At 38.9% G+C, this 26,923-nt stretch overlaps 1 protein-coding gene across 6 annotated transcripts in view; it reads right to left on the minus strand.

Moving 5' to 3' along the window:
• The window catches only part of DIS3L2 (DIS3 like 3'-5' exoribonuclease 2), a 389,397-nt gene that overhangs the window by 305,838 nt on the left and 56,636 nt on the right, over positions 1 to 26,923 (minus strand). For all 6 annotated transcript variants that reach the window (XR_011074112.1, XM_068544210.1, XM_068544211.1 and 3 more), the window contains exons 2-5: positions 21,954 to 22,104; positions 21,275 to 21,432; positions 11,703 to 11,756; positions 5,034 to 5,135 (exon numbers count right to left, since the gene is read on the minus strand). Coding sequence is in view for 5 of the 6 variants with exons in the window: in XM_068544210.1 (XP_068400311.1) it covers positions 5,034 to 5,135; positions 11,703 to 11,756; positions 21,275 to 21,432; positions 21,954 to 22,005 (366 nt within the window). In the remaining variant the exon portion in view is untranslated. The remainder of the gene's footprint in view (positions 1 to 5,033; positions 5,136 to 11,702; positions 11,757 to 21,274; positions 21,433 to 21,953; positions 22,105 to 26,923) is intronic.

Raw genomic sequence — 26,923 nt, forward strand, 5'->3', positions numbered from 1 at the left:
TTGCAAATATTTTCTCCTAGTCCGTGGCTTGCTTTTTCATTTTTTATAATTGTCTATTGAAAACTAAAAGTTTATAATTTTAACTAAAAATTTATTGATTTTTTTCTTTTATATTTCATATTTTTTATATTACACTTAAAAAATATTTGCCAAATCTAAGGTCACTAAATTTTCTCCTCTATTTTCTTCTAGAAAGATTACAGTTTTTACATAAACATTTAGATCCACGATTCACTTCAAGTTAATTTCTATATATGGTACAAGGTAAGGGTTGAAGTTCATTATTTTTCATATGGCTATACAATTTTAACAGCACATCTGTTGAAAAGATATTCTTTCCCCATTGAATTAACTTGGCACCTTTGTAGAAAATCTATTAATCATACATGTATGGGTCTATTTCTGGATTCTCTATTATGTTCCATTGATCTATATGTCCATCTTGATAATATCAAACTGTCTCACTTACCAAAGCCTTATAATAAGTATTGAAATCAGGTAGTATATGTCCCCCAACTTTGTTGTTCTTTGTTTTGGCTATTCTAGGTCCTTTGCCCTTTCAAATAAGTCTTAAAATCAGTTTGTTAATTTCTACAAAGAAGCCTGCTAGGATTTTGTTTGGAATTATGCTTAATCTACAGATCAATTTGAATAGAATTGGCAGCTTAACAATATTGAGTCTTTTAATTCATGAACACAGTATTTCTCACCATTTACTGAGGACTTACTTAATTTCTCTCAATAATGTTTTATAGTCTTACACATCTTTGGTCACATTTAACCCTAAGTATTTCATATTTTTCATCCTATTAAAAATGGTACTTTAAGAAAGTTTTCAACTTCCAATTTTTCATTGCTACTATATAGAAATACAATGGGTTTTTGTATATCAGCCTTCTGTCCTTCAGCCTTCCTAAGCTCACGTATTAGTTCTAGTAGCTTTTCTTGTAAATTCCTTAGGTGTTTTTTTTTTTTTTTAAATTTATTTATTTATTTATTTTTGGCTGTGTTGGGTCTTCGTTTCTGTGTGACGGCTTTCTCTAGTTGTGGCAAGTGGGGGCCACTCTTCATCGCGGTGCGCGGGCCTCTCACTATCGTGGCCTCTCTTGTTGCGGAGCACAGGCTCCAGACGCGCAGGCTCGGTAGTTGTGGCTCACGGGCCTAGTTGCTCCGTGGCATGTGGGATCTTCCCAGACCAGGGCTCGAACCCGTGTCCCCTGTATTAGCAGGCAGATTCTCAACCACTGCGCCACCAGGGAAGCCCTCCTTAGGTTTTTATACATAGAAAATCACACAGTCTGAGAATAAAGAAGGTTTTCCTTCATCCTTTCCGATCTAAATGTTTTTTTCTATTGCTTTATCATACTGACTAGAATCTCCAGTATGATGTTGAATAAAAGGAATGAGAAGGGACAGTCTTACCTCATTCCCAATAGTAGAAAAAAAACATTCACTCTTTCACCACTAAGAATAATGTTAGTTATAAGTATATCCTAGATATTCTTCACCAGACTGAAGAAGTCCTCTTCTATTGCTAGTCTACTATGAGTTTTTATCATGAATAGTTGTGGACTTTTGTCAAATGTATTTTCTGCATCTATCAAAACGATGGCATTTGATTTAAATACGGGGTTAACTTGAGCCTGTTAATATGGTGAATTACACCAAATTACTTTTCAGATATTAAACCAACCTTGCACTCCTGAGATTAACCCCACTTTCTCATGTTGTATTATCCTTTTAATACATTGCTGGATTTTTTTTTTAATTTAATTTAATTTTATTTTATTTTTTTTTGGCTGTGTCGGGTCTTCGTTTCTGTGCAAGGGCTTTCTCTAGTTGCGGCAAGCGGGGGCCACTCTTCATCGCAATGCGCGGGCCTCTCACTATCGCGGCCTCTCTTGTTGCGGAGCACAGGCTCCAGACGCGCAGGCTCAGTAGTTGTGGCTCACGGGCCCAGCCGCTCCGCGGCATGTGGGATCCTCCCAGACCAGGGCCTGAACCCGTGTCCCCTGCATCGGCAGGCAGATTCTCAACCACTGCGCCACCAGGGAAGCCCACGTTGCTGGATTTTATTTGTTAATATTTTGTTGAGGACTTTTTCACCCATGTTTGTGAGGAGTACTGGTCTGTAGCTTTCTTTTCTTAAAATGTATTTTCCTGGTTTTGGTATTAGGGCAATGCTGGCCTCATAGAATGAGTTGGAAAAGGTATCCTTCTCTTGCTTTTCCTGTAAGCATTTTTGTAAAATCAGGACTATTTCTTCTTTAAATGTTTAGTGGAATTCATCAGTAAGTGAAACCATCTAGGCCTCCATATATTTTCAAGATCTCTATTAAAATGTCTAAAAAGAAATTAAAACTTAACACAGCCATTCCATTAACTCTTTAACCAGTCAATACCTCATACCTGCTCTGATCAGCTCTAGATCCATCTGTCTTGCTAAACACTCTTCTATTTCTTTCTAGTCTATCCATTCTCACCCCTTAAGTCAAAGGGATCCATCATCTTTTTTGTTCCTTTGGCTTATCTTTACTATAATGCTGCCTATTTACTCTCTCTAATGACCTCTAGGAATACTTCCTTTGGTTTGACCAGACCCTAATGCACTCTTCCTGTCATCTTAAACCTGGTCAACACTGCTAGATGATGCTTTCAGGAAAAGAGGAAATGACCTAAATCAACCTATGTTCCTAGGACCTGGAGCCAACCCTTAGCTGTGCTTTCAAGGACTCAAGTAAGGAGACTATCCATAATTGTCAGCAACTAGGGATGGGAGTTGGGGGGGAAGTGAAGAGGTAGATCTGGACTAGGATAATTCACTCTCGTAAAACACTCTGCACTTAACTTCACAGCATTAATCAAAATTATCCTTAAATTTGTATAAGTGTGAGTAGTATCTGTCTCTTCCTACCTGCACTCCCTACCAGACTAAAAGCTCCATGAGGGCAACAACTATGTCCATCTTGAGCATTAATAATTTCTGTGCACCCTATAAATTCCTGACACATAGGTCTTACTCAATTACTATAGCCCTATCAGATAAAAAGAAGAATTTAATTTATGTCTCAACAAAGCTCTGAGATAAGGTAGTACTTCCGACATTTCTGGAAAAAATTAATAATAAAAACTTGAGCTGCTACCATGGGTCAGGCACTATTCTAAGACTTCTACATATATTCTCATTTAATCCTATGACAAACCTATGAAGTAGGTACTATGATTAGTCTCATTCTACAGATGAGGTAGTTGAAGCACAGAGAGGGTATATAAGTCACCCAAGGTTATACAGACGACTGGCAAAGATGAGCTTCAAACCCAAGTAGCCTAGCCTAAAAGTCCACTCTATTAATCACTCTGCTGTAATACCTCTCACTGAAGAAGACACCAAATTCTTAAGTAGCAATAAATTGAGCCAAATAAAATAAAAGATATGATATAAAGAATACTAGGAATCATGCAGCTCAATATTAAAAAAACAAACAACCCAATCAAAAAATGGGCAGAAGACCTAAATAGACATTTCTCCAAAGAAGACATACAGATGGCCAAGAGACACATGAAACGCTGCTCAACATCACTAATTATTAGAGAAATGCAAATCAAAACTACAATGAGGTATCACCTCACACCAGTTAGAATGGGCATCATCAGAAAATCTACAAACAACAAATGCTGGAGAGGGTGTGGAGAAAAGGGAACCCTCTTGCACTGTTGGTGGGAATGTAAATTGATACAGCCACTATGGAGAACAATATGGAAGTTCCTTAAAAAACTAAAAATAGAATTACCGTATGACCCAGCAATCCCACTACTGGGCAAATACCCAGAGAAAACCATAATTCAAAAAGACACATGCACCCCAATGTTCACTGCAGCACTATTTACAACAGCCAGCTCATGGAAGCAACCTAAATACCCATTGACAGACAAATGGATAAAGAAGATGTGGTACATATATACAGTGGAATATTACTCAGCCATAAAAAAGAATGAAATTGGGTCATTTTGTAGAGACGTGGATGGACCTAGAGACTGTCAAAGAGAGTGAAGTAAGTCAGAAAGAGAAAAACAAATATCGTATATTAACGCATATATGTGGAACCTAGAAAAATGGTACAGATGAACCGGTTTGCAAGGCAGAAATAGAGACACAGATGTAGAGAACAAACGTATGGACACCACGGGGGGAAAGAGGGCGGGGGGGGGGGGGAGGTGGTGGTGGTGGGATGAATTGGGAGATTGGGATTGACATATATACACTAATATGTATAAAATAGATAATAAGAAACTGCTGTATAAATTAAATAAAATAAAATTCAAAAAAAAGAAAAGAATACCAGGAAGAAAAATTCAGACTTAGATATACAAGTTACCAGTTTTATATGACAATTCAAAGAAATTGTTGCCATGAATCATTCTAGTGGCTGATCCTTATTTAAAACAATAGTCAAAACAAAACTAAATCTTCCTTTTCAGTTGACAGACACAGATGGAGACTAAAACCCAGAATATTCTCATGTTAAAAACATTTTCGTCTGCTACCAAATTTCTGTTTTATAAAAATACACAGTCTATTTTTATCTGCCAAGAGAAGTCCAATCACCAAACTGGACATCACAGAACTAGATATGTGTTGCCTGGGTTCTCCAGGAGAGGCAGCAGGAATATGTGAAGACTGCACCATCTCTATGGCTTTGTCTTTCTAGTTCTCCCAGCATTAAATGTGGGATATTAATACATATCAGGTTTGAATGTCCCCTGCAAGCTTTTCTTCTATCCTAAAAATTACCAGAAACCAACGCAAAGCATGTGACAGGGAAGACAGATCACAGGGGAGGGAACAAGGTGAACCGAAATCATTAAATGTCTGCACACCCAATGCTTCTATGTCCCAAGAATTCTGTGGTCTGCTTCTGAGGCAACCAAGGGCCTTAGGGGTCTGTGACTGCTTTAGTTAATGATGTCTCACTGATGCACTACTGCAAAAGGCCCTGAGAAGTCTACAGTTATAAAAGGAAAATTTAACTCACCTTCCACTGTTCCTCTGGAAGCAGATTCACAACCACCAGATCCCCGTTCAAGGCTCTATTACGAGCAACAACCCCATCAATAAAAATGTCTCGATCACCATCCTAGGTTGGAGAAGGAGATAAAGTAGTCAGTTTACCAAGGCTTGGAACCAAAAATTACTTCCTTGGTTTAAAAACCATAGACTCTACTATCGGTCCACTGAGTTAACAGGAACACTAGTATTTAGCCACAAACAGACCTAGAGGAAGCTCAGTCTCTTTGGAACTAATAGAAATGGTAATGAACACAGAAGAGCAGGTTAACATAATACTAAAAAATCACCAAATAAGAGAAGATCTACTATAGGCAGGCCAAAACCAAACAAACAAAAATACATAAAGCAGAAAATGAGGACTGCATGCTTTCATAACTGAAATGAGAAAGGAGTTAAGTTACCCTTTTTTGTTTTAAATACAATAAAGCATGATGGTACCTTTTCTACATGACTGAATTTTTGTAAGGGAAAGGTAAAAAGTAGACAATTTGCAAGAAAACAGAAAACCAATAACATATTGATATAATCCCCGAAGAAAACCAACCAAGGGCAGGAGCAACAACCAGCTCCAGGAGTTGGGTTCTCTAGGAAAAAACCAGCAAAGTCACACTCCCCCCAAGAAGTGGCAGAGAGAGCAATGTGGTTGGTTGGTTTGTTTGTTTTCTAACTGAAGTATAGTTGATTTACAATACTGTGTTAGTTTCAGGTGTGCAGCATAGTGATTCAGTTATTTTTTTCAGATTATATTCCATTATAGGTTATTACAAGATACTGAATATAATTCCCTGTACTATACAGTAAATCTTGTTTGCTTATCTATTTTATGTAGAGTAGTTTGTATCTGTTAATTCCATATTCCTTAACTGTCCCTCTCCAACCTCTGGTAAACATAAATTTGTTTCTATGTCTGTGAGTCTGTTATATATAGATTCATTTGTATTATTTTTTAGAATCCACATATAAGTGATACCATATAGTATTTTTCTTTCTCTGTCTGTCTCTGTCTTCACTAAGCACTATATTCTCTAGGTCCATCCATGTTGCTGCAAATGGCAGTATTTCACTCTTTTGTATGGCTGAGTAATATTCCAATGTATATATACCACATCTTCTGAAGCCAATCGTCTGTTGATTAGCACCTGGGTTGTTTTCATGTCTTGGCTATTGAACCCAGGTCCACAGCAGTGAAAGCCCAAGGCTTAATCACTGGGCCACCAGGGAATTCCCCTCAAGCACATATTTAAAAACAATCCACCTGAAGCAGTATAGCCCCAGTGAACTCCCTAGGTATCGACTGCCAAACTTAATTAGTTGCCAGAGTCTTCTCATTAAGCCAAATTACTTTGCGAAAATAATTAAATGGAAAAGGTAGCTAAGAAAAGCATGCCTTCAGCAATAAGGTTCCATGAAAAAATTAAACATTTTCAAAATGTTTCATCAACAAACATGCAAAGACGTGGATGGACCTAGAGACTGTCATATAGAATGAAGTAAGTCAGAAAGAGAAAAACAAATATCATACATTAACACATATGTGTGGAATCTAGAAAAAATGGTACAGATGAACCGGTTTGCAAGGCAGAAATAGAGACACGGCTGTAGAGAACAAACGTATGGACACCAAGGGGGGAAAGGGGGAAAGGGGGAAAGGGGGGAAGGGGAGGGGGGCAGTGGTGGTGGGATGAATTGGGAGATTGGAATTGACATATATACACTAATATGCATAAAATAGATAACTAATAAGAACCTGTTGTATAAAAATAAATAAATAAAATACATATATGCAAAAAACCAAACAAACATGTAAACATGTACTCTTATCCTTCCGTCCTTCCAAGAGTTTATATTATGTGCTTCTTTTCAGAGGATAAGAGAGAAGTAAAACGTTAATTTTTCTCAAAGGAGGTAATAGCAAACTGGCTTGGAAAGCCACCACGCAAAATTTTCTACTAGAGACAGTTGATGTTATGCTCAACAGACTGCAGGTGATTACTATGATATTTTAAATAAAGATAAAATTAGCACTGCAAATTCACCACCACACTCACAGAATGGGATTTCACATACTCAGTATTTTTTTTACAGTTTCCAATTACAAACCATTAGAGATCTTTAGAACAGTGTTTCTGTTCAATTTCCAATTTAGCCACAGGCTGGCAGCTGTGGCCTGCACACTTTGCCAAACCTGACCCACCCTAGTCCCTAAGGAATAGCTACCGTGCCAGCCACAAAGACAGTTCGTGATAAGCTTCTCAGAGAAATAAGAAGCAACCAGTAAATAAAGAGTGAACAACTGAAGTGTGGCACAACATCATCAATTGCCTTCTGCAATTTATAAAGTAATGGGATCTCTCCGACTTCTCTACAATGAAAATAAAGCTGTCTAGAGGTCATCCGAACCCATCATCATGTGTCAAAATGTATGCAATCAGATGCCTCTTTCAGAAGCAGCTACACCACTCTTAGCTTAGAGAGTTAAGAGGGTAAGATGTTGGTATTGTCATGTTTCTATCCCAAGAAACGAAGAGAAGCAGGGCTGAATTGAACCTCGAACAATACACATATCTATAGATACTGAATCACAATTCAGCTCTTACTTGATTCATTCAGAAGCCCGCATCTATTGCGGAATCTCTTATTTTAAAGATACTTGAGGACAGCTCAATATTAAAAGTTTGAGTCAATCCCTCCTAACTACTTTTTTTTTCCAAATTAACAAACTGTCATTGTTTTCCCAAAGATACATTTCTTTTCATATACATCCATCATACACTGTATTCAAAAAAAGCAGTGTACATGAAATAAGAGAAAATATAGCATAGGTATTTATAGGAGAAGAAAATCCATAGCATAGGTAAGGAGGCTCTAGTCTGGAGCACAGCTGAGTTTCCAGCAGTATAACCTCTTAACTACTTTTTAAGGCCAAAGAATTCATTCCTTCATTTGAATGCCAGAAGACTTGCTCTACCCATCAGAAAGAATAGGAAAAAAAAGAAAAATGGATAATGATCAACCTGCTGGAAATATAAAGGGATCTGGGGGTAATCTAACTAAATATTTAGGAGGCAGGAGTGGGGAGGACAGCCCAAGTATACTATGATGGTCAGAACATCCTCCACCGATGGAATAGCTCCCTTTGGACCAGAAATAAATTCCACAGATGTACAAAGAGTGCCTCCCATGATGAGATGCACAAAAAAGCTACAGAACTCCTTGCACCAATATAATTCAGAATTGAAACTGTGCTTTTTATAAAAAGCCAGGTTTTTACATCTGGTCCATTTCTCCTCTTTATCTTATTCCCAAATGGGATAAAAAGGCACCTCAATAATATCAATTTATCTTGGTTTTTTGAAAAAGTTACATGGTTTTATTCTTACTTTTATTGAGAACAAGAGAACACTAGCAGGTACACACAGAAGTAACATCCCATGTATTTTGAGTTTGTCATAGGAAAATGAATATCAACTTTCTATCAGTAGAATTCATAATAAACCTAAATCATGTTCCCCCAAAACAAAGTACTTTTTTATACCTGATGATCAATTCATTGTTTCTAGCCTGTTGATATATGTAGATATTTTAACACAGAAAGTGACACTGTATAAGTTCTCAACTGTTTTTAGAGTCAGTAAGAATAAACCTAAATAATTTCATCAAATCTAGTCTATTTTTGTTTCTCCAAAAACTTTAGAATTTTAAAGTTATGAAGAACATTAGACAATATTTAATCCACCCCTTCATTTTACAATTAAGGAAACTTTCCGTTTCTTATTGTCAGAGCAGAGGCTTCATCTTCTATCAATTCCTATCTTTATTCTCCCTGCTAAAGCAGGGACAGGTAACAGTCAGGCCCTGGTTCTGATATCCTACCTTCTAGTCTACCTGTGAGCATTTTTCCAGTTCATACAAGTTCACAGTTGACATGGGCACGAGCTACGTATACTCTGAAATCTAGACCAGTGGTGGGATTTACCTACATGTCATTCATTGCCTCTACTATCTCCCCCTTCAATTGCTCTCCGTAATGCTTCTAAAACCTGAAACTGACCAGAAAATCTACAAAACTAGAATGCAAGATTGTGCCAGTGTCCAAAACTGGAGTATCTACAATCACTTACAGCTGGGCTTTGATAGAGCCTCTGTAGTCTCTCCTTAATTACTTAGAGGTGAGTCATTTAGCACTTTTTCTCCCTCTGAGACAATTTTATTACTCCACCAGTGGCCAGATAAGAGAATAAAAGAGGTATAGAAATAAGTCAATCCTAATATCACAACTGTGTAAAAAATTCTAAATAGGAAATGCCAGGAATACAATTTCAAGTGGGAGAACAACTTGAGCTTTTGAAACATCAATAACTTTTGCTTAACTTCCTTTAACAAGCCAGATTAAACAGTGGCAACACATCACTTGCAAATTTAAATCGCATGAACTTAACTTACAGGAACATAACTAGGCCCACACGTCAGAGGACCTCTGCTCTGGCCCTCCTCCGACCACACCCCTCTGCAACAGGTAAGGAGTTCTCAAGGCTAAATGGGTTGTCATCAGCCCCAAGCCCACTTCCAGGGCATATGTAAGCACCTTCCCCAGCTCTGTCTTCCCAAACGCAGACCACATCCCAGGTGGCACCCCTAGACTTGACAGGTGGCTAATGGGTGGGTATTTCTAAGGGGTATGGGATAAGATGCTCACCTAGAGGGCAAGGGCCCTTGCTGAATGGGGGGGAGGAGGCAGGAGGGCAGCACAGAGGGGACAGGGAGCAAGAACTGGGAAGGGAAGAGGGGCAGGCCAGAGGTGGACCCTCTCCATGCAGCCACCTTTCAGCATGGAGCTCCGAGGAGTCTGAGAATTCTACGTCTGAACCCCAGTACAAGTACATGGAGGTATATTTGGCAAGGAATATATTTTATCTGTCATGAATGTATTTTACTTAACAGTTTGTTAGTTGGATTTATAACTTTTAAATATTTAATATAAGGTATGTGTGCCTCCATCTGTATTTTGTCCTAGGCCATACACTCATTAGGAGCCGGCCTAATAGGGATCCAACTTAGAGAAATTCAATACTGTGTATTCAGGAAAGAGAGAAAGCAAGCAGAAAAATTTTCAAAATACTGTTATGTAGTTCCACTTATCATTCCCATCGATGAGAGCAAACCTCAGTGTGCAGGAAGGGCGATCTGCTCAGTTCCCAGGTACCTCTCAGGGTGAACTCCTTACTGCACTGGGTATGATTCTCATGCTTAAAAAATCCATGTTTTTCACACAATGGGGCCCCTAGTATAACTGAGCTCCTTCAACTGGTGTGCCAAAGAAGAAACAATCACCCTTTCTAATGTGGAGAAAATGCTGGTTATGCTAGACTTACTGAGAGATGGTTACTCCCTCTCCAACATGGCATATTCCTAAGAGATTTTCATGGGTAATTTTCATGATTATTGAATGTGAATTTCACCTTATGAGCAAACTCTGAAATCTAACACCCACGTAAACTGTGCTTCCACTGTGTGATGGAATAGCTCCCGCAGCTAAGTTACTACCTCAAATCTGACGCTCAATTCTATAATCTAAGCACCAGGGTCAGCAATATATACCATGTTCTGTCACAGGAACAGAAAATGACTAAGCGAGAACAAGGTGACATGTGACATTTTTTATCTAAGCCAGTGGGTAAGACCTAAACTTAAGATACAAATGTGAATCCTTGGCTTCAGGACAAGGGCAAGGGAAAAAAGGACAAAACTGAGCTTCAGAATAGGTCTTAGGTTATTGAAACAACAACAATAATAATACCTATGAAGTACATGACTGAACTTGTATTCTCATTAAACTTGTCATTTCACAAAATGAAATATGTTAACTGAAATATATGTATTCCATTTCCTCATCTATGAGCCGAAGTTTCTTCCTATAATCTCTTCCACTGTGAAAAATCTAATTCTATGGCTATCCTATTTATGGCATCCTGGAAAAGTCAGGCCAAGAATTTAAGAATATTGCTCTCCCAGCTTTGCACAATCAAACCTTATCCAGAGACCTGCTGCTAATTGTATGTCAGAGTGAACTTCCCTTAATGAGAGAGAGCCTATTAAAATGAGTCATGAACCTAAGAAAGACTACAAAGAGCCAATGGTAAAAAGCCTTGTACCAAGTCCTATCACCTGCATAAAAGTGAAGTGAGAAACTCTGACCAGGAAAAAAAAAAAAAAAAAAAAACACATTATTTTTGGACAAATTTGCAGAATAGCTCATGCAGTAGATTGAAAGTAGATAGCATATTTGTTTAGGAGAGATTAACTTAAATCAGTGGAAAAACCCATAAATCCTTTTAAGCTATAAACCAAGGGTGTCCAATTATAAGAACTGGTGGGTGTCTGTGTGGGTTCAGCTGCTCCCTGCAGCCTAGTAACAAATGCCATCCCTTTCATTGGAAGTGTGATTTTTAAGATTGGCAGAAGGAGCTGTTAACCAAAGGCAAATTTTGTTTATTTAAATTTGAAACAAATCCTTGCCCATCCTCAATTTTGTTTTACTACTCTGTTTTCTAGTTAGAATATATGATTTCAGTTTTACAGCACATCTAAAAAATTAAATGTGACATTAGGTTTACTATAAAGTTATTGAACTTACCGGGGAAGGAATGAAGGCTTCATGAAACTTCTTCGGATTAATTCTCAATACACCCTTTAAAGTAAAAAATAAAATCTGTGAAAATTTAACTAGTTACACACTTACGATCTTTCCATACATATGTTACTAGTCAATAAAAAGTTTTAAATTAATTAAACAATTCGACCTAGGAAACAAGTTAGATGTATGAGAACTATTCATTAAATGCATGAAATATGATTTATACTGATGTCTGTACCACAGAGTTCCATCAAACACTAAAAGCTCACACTGGCACCTTGCAGTGAACGGGCAGAGGTGAGAAGCAACAGAGTTTGGCGTGGAGTGGGAAAGTGGCAACTACTGGGATTTTATGTGCCCTTATATGCTAGTCTTCAAATATAAACCTTTACTTTAAGAACAAGGTTACGGGGGATTATGCCTCACTACACAATGGCCTTTTTTTATTCTGTAAGACCTATCCACAATTGCTTGCTTCTGTGACAATTTTCAAAATGATACAGGTTGACTTCCAAGTTGAATACTTAGTCTCGAGGGGCTGGATGCATATTTTTTACTCTGGTCCCTCTGCAGAGCTGAACGAGTCAATAATTCAAAATGGTCCAGAACCAGCTCTTAATTTAAGTGGGAATCCTGGCTCCAACAGCCAGGCCACCCAGTCTGCCTTCAACTTCACGTCAGTCCAGCACCAAGTCAGGGTCTGCCTCTATTTACGCACAGGGGTGCAGGTGGGGCCGTCTTCAACAGCAGTTCAGTATTTTAGGCTCTTGCAGGAAGCTGTAACCCTCCCCACTTACAGCTGCATCTGAAGGCCACTGGAACACATGGATGGAGGCAGTTATTTTCCTAAGAGCCAGACTCAAAGGGTGTCTTGAGAAAGTGTTTTAAATAACATCTCTCCCCTAAAATACTGAAAGACTCAAAGATACACAATTAACAAAATAGGTGAGGGCATAAAATAAAGCAGAAAATAATTCTCTCTTTCGCTGGTACACCATGTTTAAATTACAAATTTCCATGCAACAGTTTATACTACTGTTAAATCCCACACAGACTACTACAAATCCTCATTCAGTCCTTAATTTAATAATTATTTACTGAATTCTGATTATGTGCCAGACCCTGAGACAGACAATGTGGGAGAGTGAGAACCAAGCTCAGTCCTTGTTTATAAAGTAAAACATGAAGAACGCCACAAGTGAGGGGACAGCTTACTTTCAGCTGGGGGCACTAGGCAAGGCTCCAGAGATGGTGTCTGATCTGGTCCTTGATAGAGGAGTAAAATTTGAAGATAAATCAGAAAGGAAATATAGGCAAGAGTGATTAAGAGGGCAAATACTCTTCTACCACCATGCTGTATTAGGGTAAGAGACAGAGGGACTGGGAAGTAAGGCAGGCAAAGCTCCCAGAGGCCAGTCCCTTTATTATGAATGTCACTGCAATTTCACTTTTAGGGCAGCTGTTTCTTGTTGCGGGAGGGAGGAAAAGGCTTATTATATTTATCCTCAATATTCATCCACTCACTCAACAAATATTTCCTGACAATTAGCATGACAGGCACTATGCTAAGTGATGGGGTCACAATGGAGAGAGAGTAATAACAGACAGGCTCTACCCTCAGAGTTTACACTCTAGTGAGAGGAAATAAACACTCCAAATAAATAAAAGTAAACTCACTGATTTTTTAAAATTCATTTTCTGACCCAAGTTTTTTTTCAACTGCTAATCTTCTATCATCCCTTCAAGCTCAGTGAATGGTTAGTACATGAAGAAGTATAGAGATGAGAATGCCTTCTGCTTTGAAAGTACCTTTAATTACAGAGCACTCAGAGATGCCACAGCTGGACTCAGGGGAAAGAAACAGGTTGCTCAGGGCTGTATCGTGCTCTATTTTTTTGTCTGTGTGTGTTTTTTTTATTGAGATATGGTTGATGTACAATGTTATATAAGTTACAGGTATGTAACATAGTGATTTGCAATTTTTAAAGGTTATATACTCGATTTATAGTTACTGTAAAATATCTCGACTCTACTGAAAAGAACAACTATTAAAAGGACCAAAAAGATTCTATTCTTGATTGTCTATCCCAAACTTCCTGATATATAAAAGCATACAAGGAGGGACACATGCCTTGTTCAAGAAAAACGTTTGCAATTTGACTGGAGCATACTCTTAAGAACTGGACCTCAGAAACAGATCCCTTGAGAGTACAGATCACACTAAGAAAGAAAAATCTCTAGCAGAGTCCACAGCGGACCACAGTCATCCCCACAGCCTGAAGAAGCTGTCAGCAAAGCATCTCAAGAAATGGCCTTGTAACTGAAAGAGACTTCTAGCAGATGTCTTGTCTTACTCACCTACATACATAAGTCCAGAACTTCCATTTCCATATTTCTATGACCATCGCCTAATCTGCCCCAAACCCTCATCCCTCATTTTCCTCCTCAACCTTTTCCTAAGCCTGGAACTGGTGGCTCCAAATCCTCCATCTCTTTTCTGAATGCTCTGGTGCCTCCTTGCCTCCACTGAAACCTGATGTGACCAATTCCCTTCAAGTGCTCTCAAAGGGGGCCGATTTTCTCTCTCCTATCCCATATAGCTCAGGGACCAGAAGAAGAATGTTTCCCCCCTGCTTCCCCACTACAGCTTTAAAAATTCTCCCATTCTCTATCAAAATCCCCAGATACTTAGAAGTTCATGTCACTGGCCCCTGCTATACCTCCTTGGTGCTGGCATCTTCAAACCTTCTGATCGTACTCCTGATTTACTAATGTTGCTTTACAACAAATGCTAAAGAAACTTCTCTAGGCGGGAAACACAAGAGAAGAAAAAGACCCACAAAAACAAACCCAAAACAATTAAGAAAATGGTAATAGGAACATACATATTGATAATAACCTTGAATGTAAATGGATTAAATGTCCCAACCAAAGGACACAGACTGGCTGAATGGATACAATAACAAGACCCATCTATATGCTGTCTACAAGAGACCCACTTCAGACCTAGGGACACATACAGACTGAAACTGAAGGGATAGAAAAAAGATATTCCATGCAAATGAAAATCAAAAGAAAGCTGGAGTATCAACACTTGTATCAGATTTTTAAAATAAAGACTGTTACAAGAGATAAGGAGGGACATGACATAATGATCAAAGGATCAACCCAAGAAGAAGATATAACAATTATAAATGTTTATGCACCCAACATATGAGCACCTCAATACATAAGGCAAATGCTAACAACCATAAACAGAGAAACCGACAGTAACACCGTAACAGTAGGGGACTTTAATACCCCACTTACACTAATGGACAGATCATCTAAACAGAAAATAAATAAGGAAACACAAGCTTTAAATGACACAACAGACCAGATAGATTTAACTGATATTTATAGAACATTTCACCCAAAAGTGGCAGAATACACTTTCTTCTCAAGTGCACATGGAACATTCTCCAGGATAGATCACATCTTGGGTCACAAATCAAGCCTTGGAAAATTTAAGAAAACTGAAATCATATCAAGCATCTTTTCTGACCACAACGCTATGAGATTGGAAATCAATTACAGGAAAAAAACTGTAAAAAACACAAATACATGGAGGCTAAACAGTGCGCTACTAAATAACCAAGAGATCACTGAAGAAATCAAAGAAGAAATTTAAAAATACATAGAGAAAAATGACAACGAAAACATGACAACCCAAAACCTATGGGACGCAGCAAAAGCAGTTCTAAGAGGGAAGTTTATAGCAATTCAATCTCACCACAAGAAACAAGAAAAATCTCAAATAAACAATCTAACCCTACACTTAAAACAACTAGAGAAAGAATAACAAAAGAAAACCCAAAATCAGTAGAAGGAATGAAATCGTAACGATCAGAGCAGAAACAAATGAAATAGAAATGAAGAAAACAATAGCAAAGATCATAAAACTAAAAGCTGGTTCTTTGAGAAGATCAACAAAATTGACAAACCCTTAGCTAGGCTCCTCAAGAAAAAAAAGGAGAGGACACAAATCAATAAAATTAGAAATGAAAAAGGAAAAATCACAATTGACACTGCAGAAATACAAAGGATTATAAGAGACTACTACAAACAACTATATGCCAATAAAACGGACAACCATGAAGAAATGGACAAATTCTTGGAAAGGTGCAATTTTCCAAGACTGAACCAGGAAGAATTAGAAAGTATAAACAGACCTATCACGAGTAATGATATTGAAACCGTAATTTAAAATCTTCCAACAAACAAAAGTCCAGGACCAGACGGCTTCACAGGTGAATTCTATCATACATTTAGAGAGAAGCTAACACCCATCCTTCTCAAACTCTTCCAAAAAACTGCAGAGGGAGAAACACTCCCAAATTCATTCTGTGAGGCCACCATCACCCTGATACCAAAGCTGGAAAAAGATAACACAAAAAAAGAAAATTATAGACCAATATCACTGATGAACATAGATGCAAAAATCCTGAACAAAATACTAGCAAACAGAATCCAACAACACATTAAAAGGATCATACACCATGATCAAGTGGGATTTATCCCAGAGATGCAAGGATTCTTCAATATACGCAAATCAATCAATGTGATACACCACATTAACAAATTAAGGAATAAAAACCATATGATCATCTCAACAGATGCAGAAAAAACTTTTGACAAAATTCAACACCCATTTATGATAAAAACTCTCCGGAAAATGGGCATAGAGGGAACCTACCTCAACATAATAAAGGCCATATATGACAAACCCACAGCCAACATTGTCCTCAATGGTGAAAAACTGAAACCATTTCCACTAAGATCAGGAACAAGACAAGGTTGCCCACTCTCACCACTATTATTCAACATAGTTTTGGAAGTCCTAGCCACAGCAATCAGAGAAGAAAAAGAAATAAAAAGAATACAAATTGGAAAAGAAGAAGTAAAACTGTCACTGTTTGTAGATGACATGATACTATACATAGAAAATCCTAAAGATGCCACCAGGAAACTACTAGAACTAATCAATGAATTTGGTAAGGTTGCAGGATACAAAATGAAATCTCTGGCATTCCTGTACACCAACAACAAAAAATCAGAAAGAGAAATTAAGGAAACACTCCCATTTACCACTGCAACAAAAAGAATAAAATACATAGGAATAAACCTGCCTAAAGAGGCAAAAGACTTGTACTCAGAAGACTATAAAACAATGATGAAAGAAATCAAAGATGACATAAGCAGATGGAGAAATATACCATGCTCTTGAATTGGAAGAATCAATATTGTGAAAATGACTATACTGCCCAAAGCAATCTACAGATCCAATGCAATCCCTATCAAACTACCAATGGCATTCTTCACAGAATTAGAACAAAAAATTTTACAATTCGTACGGAAACACAAAAGACCCCAAATAGCCAAAGCAAACCTGAGAAAGAAAAACAGAGCTGGAGGAATCAGGCTCCCCAACTTCAAACTATGCCACAAAGCTACAGTAATCAAGACAATATGGTACTGGCACAAAAACAGAAATATAGATCAATGGTACAGGACAGAATGCCCAGAAATAAACACACGCACATATGGGCACCTAATTTATGACAAAGGAGGCAAGAACATATAATGGAGGAAAGACAGCCTCCTCAATAAGTGGTGCTGGAGAAACTGGACAGCTACATGTAGAAGAATGAAATTAGAACACTACCTAACACCATACACAAACATAAACTCCAAATGGATTAAAGACTTAAATGTAAGACCAGACACTATAAAACTCTTAGAGGAAAACATAGGAAGAACACTCTTTGACATAAACCACAGCAAGATCTTTTTTGATCCACCTCCTAGAGTAACGGAAATAAAAACAAAAATAAACAAATGGGACTTAATTAAACTTAAAAGCTTTTGCACAGCAAAGGAAACCATAAACAAGACAAAAAGACAATCCTCAGAATGGGAGAAAATATTTGCAAATGAAACAACAGACAAAGGATTAATCTCCAAAATATACAAACAGCTCATGCAGCTCAATATCCAAAAAACAAACAATCCAATCAAAAAATGGGCAGAAGACCTAAACAGACATTTCACCAAGGAAGACATACAGATGGCCAAGAGGCACATGAAAATATGCTCAACATCACTAATTATTAAAGAAATGCAAATCAAAACTACAATGAGGTATCACCTCACACCAGTCAGAATGGCCATTATCAAAAAATCTAGAAACAATAAATGCTGGAGAGGGTGTGGTGAAAAGGGAATCCTCCTGCACTGTTGGTGGAAATGTAAATTGACACAACCACTATGGAAAACAGTATGGAGGTTCCCTAAAAAACTAAAAATAGAACTACCATATGACCCAGCAATCCCACTAATGGGCATATACCCTGAGAAAACCATAATTCAAAGAGTCATGTTCCACAATGTTCACTGCAGCACTATTTACAATAGCCAGGACACAGAACCAACCTAAATGTCCATCGACAGATGAATGGATAAAGAAGATGTGGCACATATATACGATGGACTATTACTCAGCCATAAAAAGAAACGAAACTGAGTTATTTGTAGTGAGGTGGATGGACCTAGAGTCTGTCATACAGAGTGAAGCAAGTCAGAAAGAGAAAAACAAATACCGTATGCTAACGCATATATAATGGAATCTAAAAAAAAAAAAAAAATGGTACTGATGAACCTAGTTGCAGGGCAGGAATAGAGAGGTAGACATAGAGAATGGACTTGAGGACATGGGGTGGGATAGGGAAGCTGGGGCGAAGTGAGAGTAGCATTGACATATATACACTACCGAATGTAAAATAGTTGGCTGGTGGGAAGCAGCAGCATAGCACAGGGAGATCGGCTCGGTGCTCTGCGATGACCTAGAGGGGTGAGATAGTGAGGATGGGAGGGAGGCTCAAGAGGGAAGGGATATGGGGACACGTGTATGCATATGGCTGATCTGCTTTGTTGTGCAATAGAAACTAACACAGTATTGTGAAGCAATTATACTCCAATAAAGATCTGTTAAAAAAATAAGTAAATAAAAGTTAAAAAATAAAAACATCTCTTATCTTTCAATAAAAGTTTCTTTGGATGGGGAAAGAAAAAGGATGTCACAATACACTTAGTTTGTATACAAAAGCTAACAAATGCTTACACCTAACATATATATTTAATAAGTTTAATTTTCTCCAACAGCATTCAAACTTCTTTTCTTGACTAGCTTTTTACCTTACCCATTAAGGCCAGCACAGATGGACTCTGTTTCTCTGCCTATGAAAATCTTATTTACAGTGTTGTATATTTCACACGGTGACCTCATATCTGGAACCCATTCCTTTTCCCATCTGCAAAGAACAACTGTTCTCATCTGTGGGGGGAGGCTCTGGCTGCAGAGTCTCATGATGTCACAGGCCAGGAGGAATCACTTACAAACTCCTGGGAATGAGAGTTGTTATATTGATCAGCTTTTTGTTTTAACATTAGCAAAGAGTTGCTTCAAAAGCAAAAATTAATACGAGGGAGCAAAAATAATACCATTGCAGAATAGTTCCCTGAGCCTATCTCTGTAAATTTTATAAACAATTTTTCTTCCAAGTCATAACAACAGAGGATCCTCTCTCTCTTCTTCAAAGACAGTACCTTGATCCTTTATTCAGTCAGTAAATAAAGATTTGTTCAATATAAATGTATTAAGCATCAATCAAATGCCAGTCATTGGGCTAATTTGTGGGAATAAAACATGACCATGCCCACAAGGAAGTGAACAGTCTATCTGAGAAAATATAAATTCCAAGAAATGATAATAAGTTTAGAATAAAGGGTAAACAAAAAAGTCGGCTTCAGGAAAGTGGTAATGGCCAATTCCGCTTGGAGAATTAAAGTGAGGCTTCATAAAGGGGGTAACATTTAGGTAAGGTCACACACAATTACATGAAGATAGTGGGAGAAAGCATTCCTAACACCAGGAACAGTGTGTACAAAGTCACAGAGGAATCAAAGAGCAGAGCTTTTACTAGCAAAGTTTCGAAGATCAGGGTGAACTGAGCAGAGTGTACCTGGAAGAGAACGGCAGCAGATGAGAATGGGAAAAGCACAACAGGTCCTCATACACAGAACAAGATGAGGGCCAAGAAACTTGCAGATAAAATGGAGTTCAGTATGTGTGCTGAACGATAAACAGCAAATGAATGGATTAATGAATGAACAAATGTCCAACTGAAGCTTTAACTTTCCTAAGAGAGACCTTATCAAAGAAATCAAGGGAAGCTTTAAAAAAAAAAAAAACCAACTGTACCTCTGAAATCAGAGCCAGCAACTAATTAATCTGTTAAAAACAAATTTTCATTCAAGAGTCCATATTAAGCACATGTTCACTTGACCACAGGTAAATACAAAAGGTGATAAAAAGGAAGAGAAGATGACAGTATCTGTTAATTAGCTGGATCTCCAGCCCCAAACACAAATATAGAAGCTGGACACTTGGACTGAGAGAAAATGGAACACAGTCAACATCTTCAAGCAAGCCAGGTAACACATGGCAATGTTTCTATACTAAACTAAGAATTATAAAACAGACTAATTCAAAGAATACGTGGCCTCGCCTCCCTCTCGATCTCATTGCCTACTACCCGCCTCAGATTTCACGCCTAAAGGGACCTAAGCTGCCTCACTCCGTATTGTTTCACAGTTAGTGTCTTCATTAGTGTCACTACCTTTCCAGACCTCCCTTCCCTCACACACATAACACTCACTTAATAGACCCAAATGAGTCATCTTTCAATATTCACCGCCGGTGTCACCTCCTACAGTTTCCCGGTTTCCCCCAACATTCTCCAATAAGTGGTCACACTTTTATCTGAGCACTTACCCTTTATCCTCAAATCATCTGTTCACATGACTGCCTGCTCCACTACTGGGCTGCAGGCTCAAGGTACAGAAAGTCAGTCTCATCCACCTTCATCTCGGGAGCAACCACGCTGTGTGCTCCTAACTATATAAACTGTTCCTGGCTCACAGTGGATAGTTGAACGTTTGCTGAGCCAAACTGCTGAATTAGCTTGTAAAAATATTTTGTAAACTATAAAGCACTCAACAAATATTGTCTGCTGCTGTTTACTGTTTCCTTTTCAAGCTTATTCTCTGTCAGTCAGCATCCATGTGCTCCAGGCAAACTGACCTATCAATGTTTCTTATAGCCACACGCTATATCCCACTTCTCTCTTAGCAGTTCACACTGGTCCCCTTGTAAAGCTCTTTCTCTCCACTTATTCAAACTGCACCAATCCATGGCCTGGCTCTAATATATCCCTTCTAATAAAGCACTCCTAGACAACCCTAACTGGAAGTAACAGCTCCCTTCTCTCAAATCTCAGAGCACTTTGTCACGGTCTGGTGGCACTTATCACCTCTAGTTATACTGTAGGTCTAAGAAGTAGGAAGCCCTGGGCCTGTTATGTCATCATTTCTCTCAAAGCACACAGCAGAGAAAAATAAACAGTTTCAATGAGTAATCGATTACTTCTGATTCCACATATTCAAGGAATAGCCTTCTAGTATATTTTAAGCACCTCAATAAGTGTTCCTCTCTTCAAGCCTTCTGAAACATCCTCCTTGGACAGGTAGGTTTCAAATATGCTTTTTTTCTTCCCTCGTATGGTCTTGCTCTTTGACTTTTTGTCGCCTGGTGAAGCACCAGCACCACATGGGCCAGCCAAAGAGGACGCGCCTAGAAACATGAGGCATCAATCAACTCTACTCAAACGTCTCTCTATCTCCAAAACTGGAGATATTTCACCTTTTTTTTCTTATTTAGAAAGACGAAAACATAATAAAATTCCCTGATAATGATTTCAAATAGTCATAAAGAGGAAAAATTGGTAAGGAAACATGAATAAAATGTACACAGATTTGAGACCTGAATTTTAAATCAGCACCACAATATACATGGAACAGAACCCAAATAATGGGTTCAGTATGCTTTGCTGGTTATAGACACAAACTTTTAAAAATAGGAATTACTAAAAGATCATCACTTTTCTAGAGGAGATTAAACAGCTGTACTCAATATAACAATAAATTAAGACAGCAAGAAACCACACAATTCTAAAGTAAATAACACGGGAGAATATTTAACAGGTCACCGGAAGAATTACAGTCTCCCTCAGTCCTAAGACCCGCCCTGCACCTCCATTCCACTTTAGTTCAGGTCTCCAGTTGCTAGAGCAGATTCCATTTTCCTTTTGCTACCTCTGGGGGTCCCCAGGGGCCGGAGGTTCAGTCGGTAGTCAGGATGGCTCATTACTGGTTCCAAGGTCACCTCTTCTCTCTAGATCCAGGAGGGCCTCCACTGCTCAGCTCACAGAGTTCTTCTGGCCTTGATCAGCTCAGTTGTCACTAGCTGAAACCAAAGAGAGATGGGTGACTAAAGAACCGTTAACCTGAAGCCTCCTCTGTGCTCTCGGAAATTTAGGACCTCGACGGCAAAGGCAATGTGGTGTCCCTCCTGGGTCCTGGCGTCACTTTCTCCTAGGCACTTAGTCAAGCACACCATCTGTCCTGAGTTGCTTTTCAAGGTCTTCAACCTCATGGGTATCACCAGCCTGCTTGTTTGGGCCCCTTCAACTAAAAATCTCCACAAATAGGGCAATGAGGTAGAAATTAAGGAGTTCTGAGGTTCTATTCAGCTAGTGGAATGTACAAGAGCAGGAGGGAATATGGTTTTGAAAAATGGTATAAAGATCTAGAATCTAAAGGCTATAATGAAATAGGTACTAAACTAGGGCTCAAGAGATGTGGCATTTACTAAGTTTAACCTTAGACAAATGACGTTCTTCTACAAAATCAAATAAATCAATTCCTTAGAATTCATCAATATAAACATAACCTAATTCACTGCCACAACCAGATGTCCAAAACTATGCATGGAACTGCAGATGATTCACTAGCTTTCAAAAAATGGGAATACTGTAGTTAGACATCTACTTCCCTACTCTTACCTGCCATCCCTTCAAACCAGTCATCTGACCAGAAGCTCCGGCAGCTGCTCCTAAGGAATACAAGGCAGCTGCCTGGCTCAGCGGACTGGAATGTGGGGCCCTGCAGCTGGCCCCCTGGCCTTCGACCTGGACACTGAACATGTCATCACTGCATCTACTTTCTACTCTCTGCTGGCCACAGGCCCAGGATTCAAGCTTATACTTGCAAATTCTCAAAATCCGGATGGGCAGCCTGCTTTCCCATAAAATGGATCAAGATGTCATTCTGAACACTAAAACCCTTTCCTCTAAACTTCCCACACACATCCTTCACCAAAATGATGTAATTTTTCTTTAAATTGAAATTAATACTAACTCAGGAGAGGAGAAGCAACAGAGACAGAGTAACAAGCCACTCAGTGATACGTGAAGAGATTCAGAGATAAAGTCAAGAAGTTTCAAGAAGAGAGAGAAACAGATGGTCTTAGATAAACAACAAGGTAGTGGAAAAGGCACACAGAGGAGTCCAGACCATCTGCTGGTTTCACTCAGAAATGCATTCATCCACTCCTTAATTCAACAACTATTTCTGCAAGATACTATACACTAGGCATAGTGAGGGATACAAAAGTTAATTAGACTTATAGAACTCATATTAAAATAACAACTAATATAAGTTGGGGAGTGATAAGCACTTTTTTTTTAAGTATGGGTAATGTACATATGATGGAAGAGAGTATCTCCAGATCAGGAAATCCAAGAGAGCTTCAGGAAAGATGTTAAGAACTGAGAATGTGAGAAAAGCATACTGCTGGCAAAAGGAAAAAAAAATATAGACACACAAACAGAAAAACACAGGCAGGTTCTTGCCACGTTAATTCCATTTGGATGGAGTCCAGCCTATGTGAAGGGAGGCAGTGGCAAGGAAAATAAAACAAGTTGGAAGGTCTAGAAAACCAGCCCCGTTTCTCAAAGGCAGTAGGGAATTTCTGAAGCACGAAAGAGCGGAAGAGAAGAACAACAGACCAAAGTTGTGTTTCAGGAAAATTAACCTGGCAGAGCACATTCGGAGTCATCTGGAGTTGAGAAAGACTGGCAGCAGCTGCACCTCAGGAAAGAACCAGAACAGACTGTGTGAAGGGAAGGGAAGGCCTGAACTAGAGTTGCAGCTGCAGACACCGAAATGAACAGGCCATTAACATGGTATTACATAGGAAAACTGGCACCACTTGGCAACCAGGTATATCTGAAGGAGAGCAAGGAGGTGGCAATTGTGTGAGATTTCAAGTAAGGAGACTGGGAGATGATAACATCACTAAATTAGAGAAGATGGTGAATTCTACTTGGGGTATTATATACCTCTACATGGCAATACATACCTCTATATATATATGCCTCTACACGTGGAACTACATACTTCTACATCAAGAACTTGAAAATTGGAGCATAACTTAGAGAGATGAATTAGCCAGCCATTTGCATAAAGACGGTAACCCAAAGTTTTCTAGAATGGAAGAGATTGCCAAAAAGGGGTAAGGTGATGCAGAAGAGGGCCTAGGACAAAATCTGGGTTAGGGCAACTTTTTTTGCAAAGAGGAAGAAGAAGTAGAAAACATAATAAAGAAGCTAATAAAGATATAGGGGAAAAAACCAATAGAGCCTGATGCTAAGAAAACAAGGGAGACAATGACTTCCAAAGGAAAACAGGTTCCTGATCAGGGTTTGCACCAACTACTAAGAAAACAAATAATGGCAGCCTTGGGTGGGGCAAGGGGTTGGAGCAAGCTGCAAGCAGGAGAAAGACAATCCAAAAATAAGAGCCAGAATTGAAAATGGGGTACTTCATATCAAGTCTTGATGCAGGCAAGAGTTCAAAATTAAGGGGAGTTACTGGCCAGTCAAGTGAGATGGAGGTACAGAGATCTCAACTCAAATGTCCTAGGTCAGCTGCATTTGTAACTTTTTTTCACAGCAAATATCTCGGTTGGTGTGATTTACACCTAACTTTTCTGTCTAGCTCAGGAAGATAAGGAATGTTTGGCTGAGATCATCACTATAATCCCACTGGCTCCCACAGTACCTAGGATAGAATAGGTGCTCAATAATCACTCCTTAAATGACTGGATGAGTTTGTTTTCATGAGCAAGCAGTGAGAACACCAAGCAAAGCAGGGTCATTCAGGGAAACCATGCTAAAAACAAATCAGCAAAGAACGGAAAACCAGGAAACAAAGTCAGCAAGAATAAGCCAGACCAGCCGAGCAGAGAGTCAAAGTCTGCCTTTGGGTATCAAAGCACTGGAAGCAGATGGAAAGATTCCAAGAATACAAGATGCTAAGCAGAAGACAAACAAGCAAGCAACCTTCCCTTCCAAGTGATGTAGTTGGGAAGGCGCATTAACCCTGCAGAAATCCTGGACACTCCTACCCTGACACACTAAAAGCACAAGTCACCAGCTAATCCTCACCAGCTTTCAGAGCGAGGGCCAATGATACACTGCCCAACTGCCCACTGGCTCCTAGAGAGGGTGTCTTGCCATGGAAATAGCTGTACGTTCTGAAAAGTTGGGCTAAGATTAGGATGAACAGGCAGTACTGGTTAATAGTGCCACATGGTACAAAAGAGTAGGAATGAGGAGGAATGTAGGAAAAGCACTAGACTTGAGAAAGTGTAAACAAAGAAAGCATCTGGGTAAAAGAAGTGGTGTCTTGAGACCCAATGTACAGTACAGAGCAGGTGCTCAAAAAGTTGAATAAATGAAGACTATCTAGGACAGAAACCAGGTTACGACAAATATACACTAGCGAGAAATATGAGTAGCAGGGCCAGGACTAGGGTGAGGCAAGCAAGGCACCTAGGACACAAAATTTATGAAAGCTAAGTGACACAAGTGCCAACCCCATGCTTGTAGGACTCCAAGAGTAAGTGCCTCCTTAAATGTTTGTGCCCTAGGCATCTCACTTGCCTTACCCTAGTCTAGGCCAATATCACAGCTAGTCTGGTTTGTAATACCAGTTAGGGCAAGCAACAGATCAGCAGACCAACCAGAAATATAACAGGGAGAATCAGGGAATGAGACAATCAAAGTGCGTCTTGTAAGAATCTACATTTTCCTGCTGTGTGTATGCTCAAGACTGTAAACATGCAGGAGAGAGATGAGTGGGTCCTAGAGAGCTATTCATCCCTGGATGAATGTGAGCCTTGCAAATACAGAAAGCAAAAGCCAGGGCAGACTTGTAAACTGCCTCAATTTTGCATGCATTTCCCAAGTCTCACCAGGACCACTGACAAAGGGTGGGGGCCTCATCGTTTCAAGGAGTTTAAACACAACTTCTGACTAATCATAAGCTGACCACTAAGATATGCTGACTCAAGGGCAACTATCAGAAAGTCATGCTTAAAAATAAAAACAAGAAAAAAAGAACTGAGCAGAGACATGAGCAGCTAGCTACACACTATGAGAGAAACAGACTCCACAGAATTAGCCCATGCAAGCCGCTTAACAAACAGAGCAACCACCTCCAACTCTGGAGGAAAAGGAATCAGAATGCAGAATATATTATCAACAACATCCAAATTTCAACAAAAATTATAATATATGCAAAAAAAAAAAAAAAAAACCAGAAAAGTTTGACCCATACAATGGGGCAAGGGATAGTTTCAATAAAAATTATCTCTAAGTGAGCCTAGATTTTAGATTCAGGCAACACAGACTTCAAAGCAGCTATTATAAATATGTTCAAAGAACTAAAAGAAACCATCTTTAAAGGAAACTATGATAACAATGATTCATCAAATAAAAAATATCAGTAAGAGATAGAAATTATTTTAAAAGAACCAAATGGAGGGTTCATGGGAACCACAGTCTCCGACTCATGAGGTCTTCAGACGCTCAGAAACAGAGGAATTCAGAGAAAAGATAAGGAAACTGAAGCACAGAAAGGATAGGTGGTTTGTCCACTGTCACAAAAAGTTATACTCCATTTAAAGTTATTATAAGTCTTAAAAAGGCGGAAGCAAGAAGAACTACAATCCTGCAGACTGTGGAACAAAAACCACATTCACAGAAAGATAGAAAAGATGAAAAGGCAGAGGGCTATGTACCAGATGAAGGCGCAAGCTAAAACCCCAGAAAAACAACTCAATGAAGTGGAGACAGGCAACCTTCCAGAAAAAGAATTCAGAATAATGATAGTGAAGATGATCCAGGACCTCGGAAAAAGGATGGAGGCAAAGATCGAGA

This window comes from Eschrichtius robustus, chromosome 5 (assembly GCF_028021215.1).
Source record: "Eschrichtius robustus isolate mEscRob2 chromosome 5, mEscRob2.pri, whole genome shotgun sequence".
Classification (NCBI taxonomy): Eukaryota; Metazoa; Chordata; class Mammalia; order Artiodactyla; family Eschrichtiidae; genus Eschrichtius; species Eschrichtius robustus.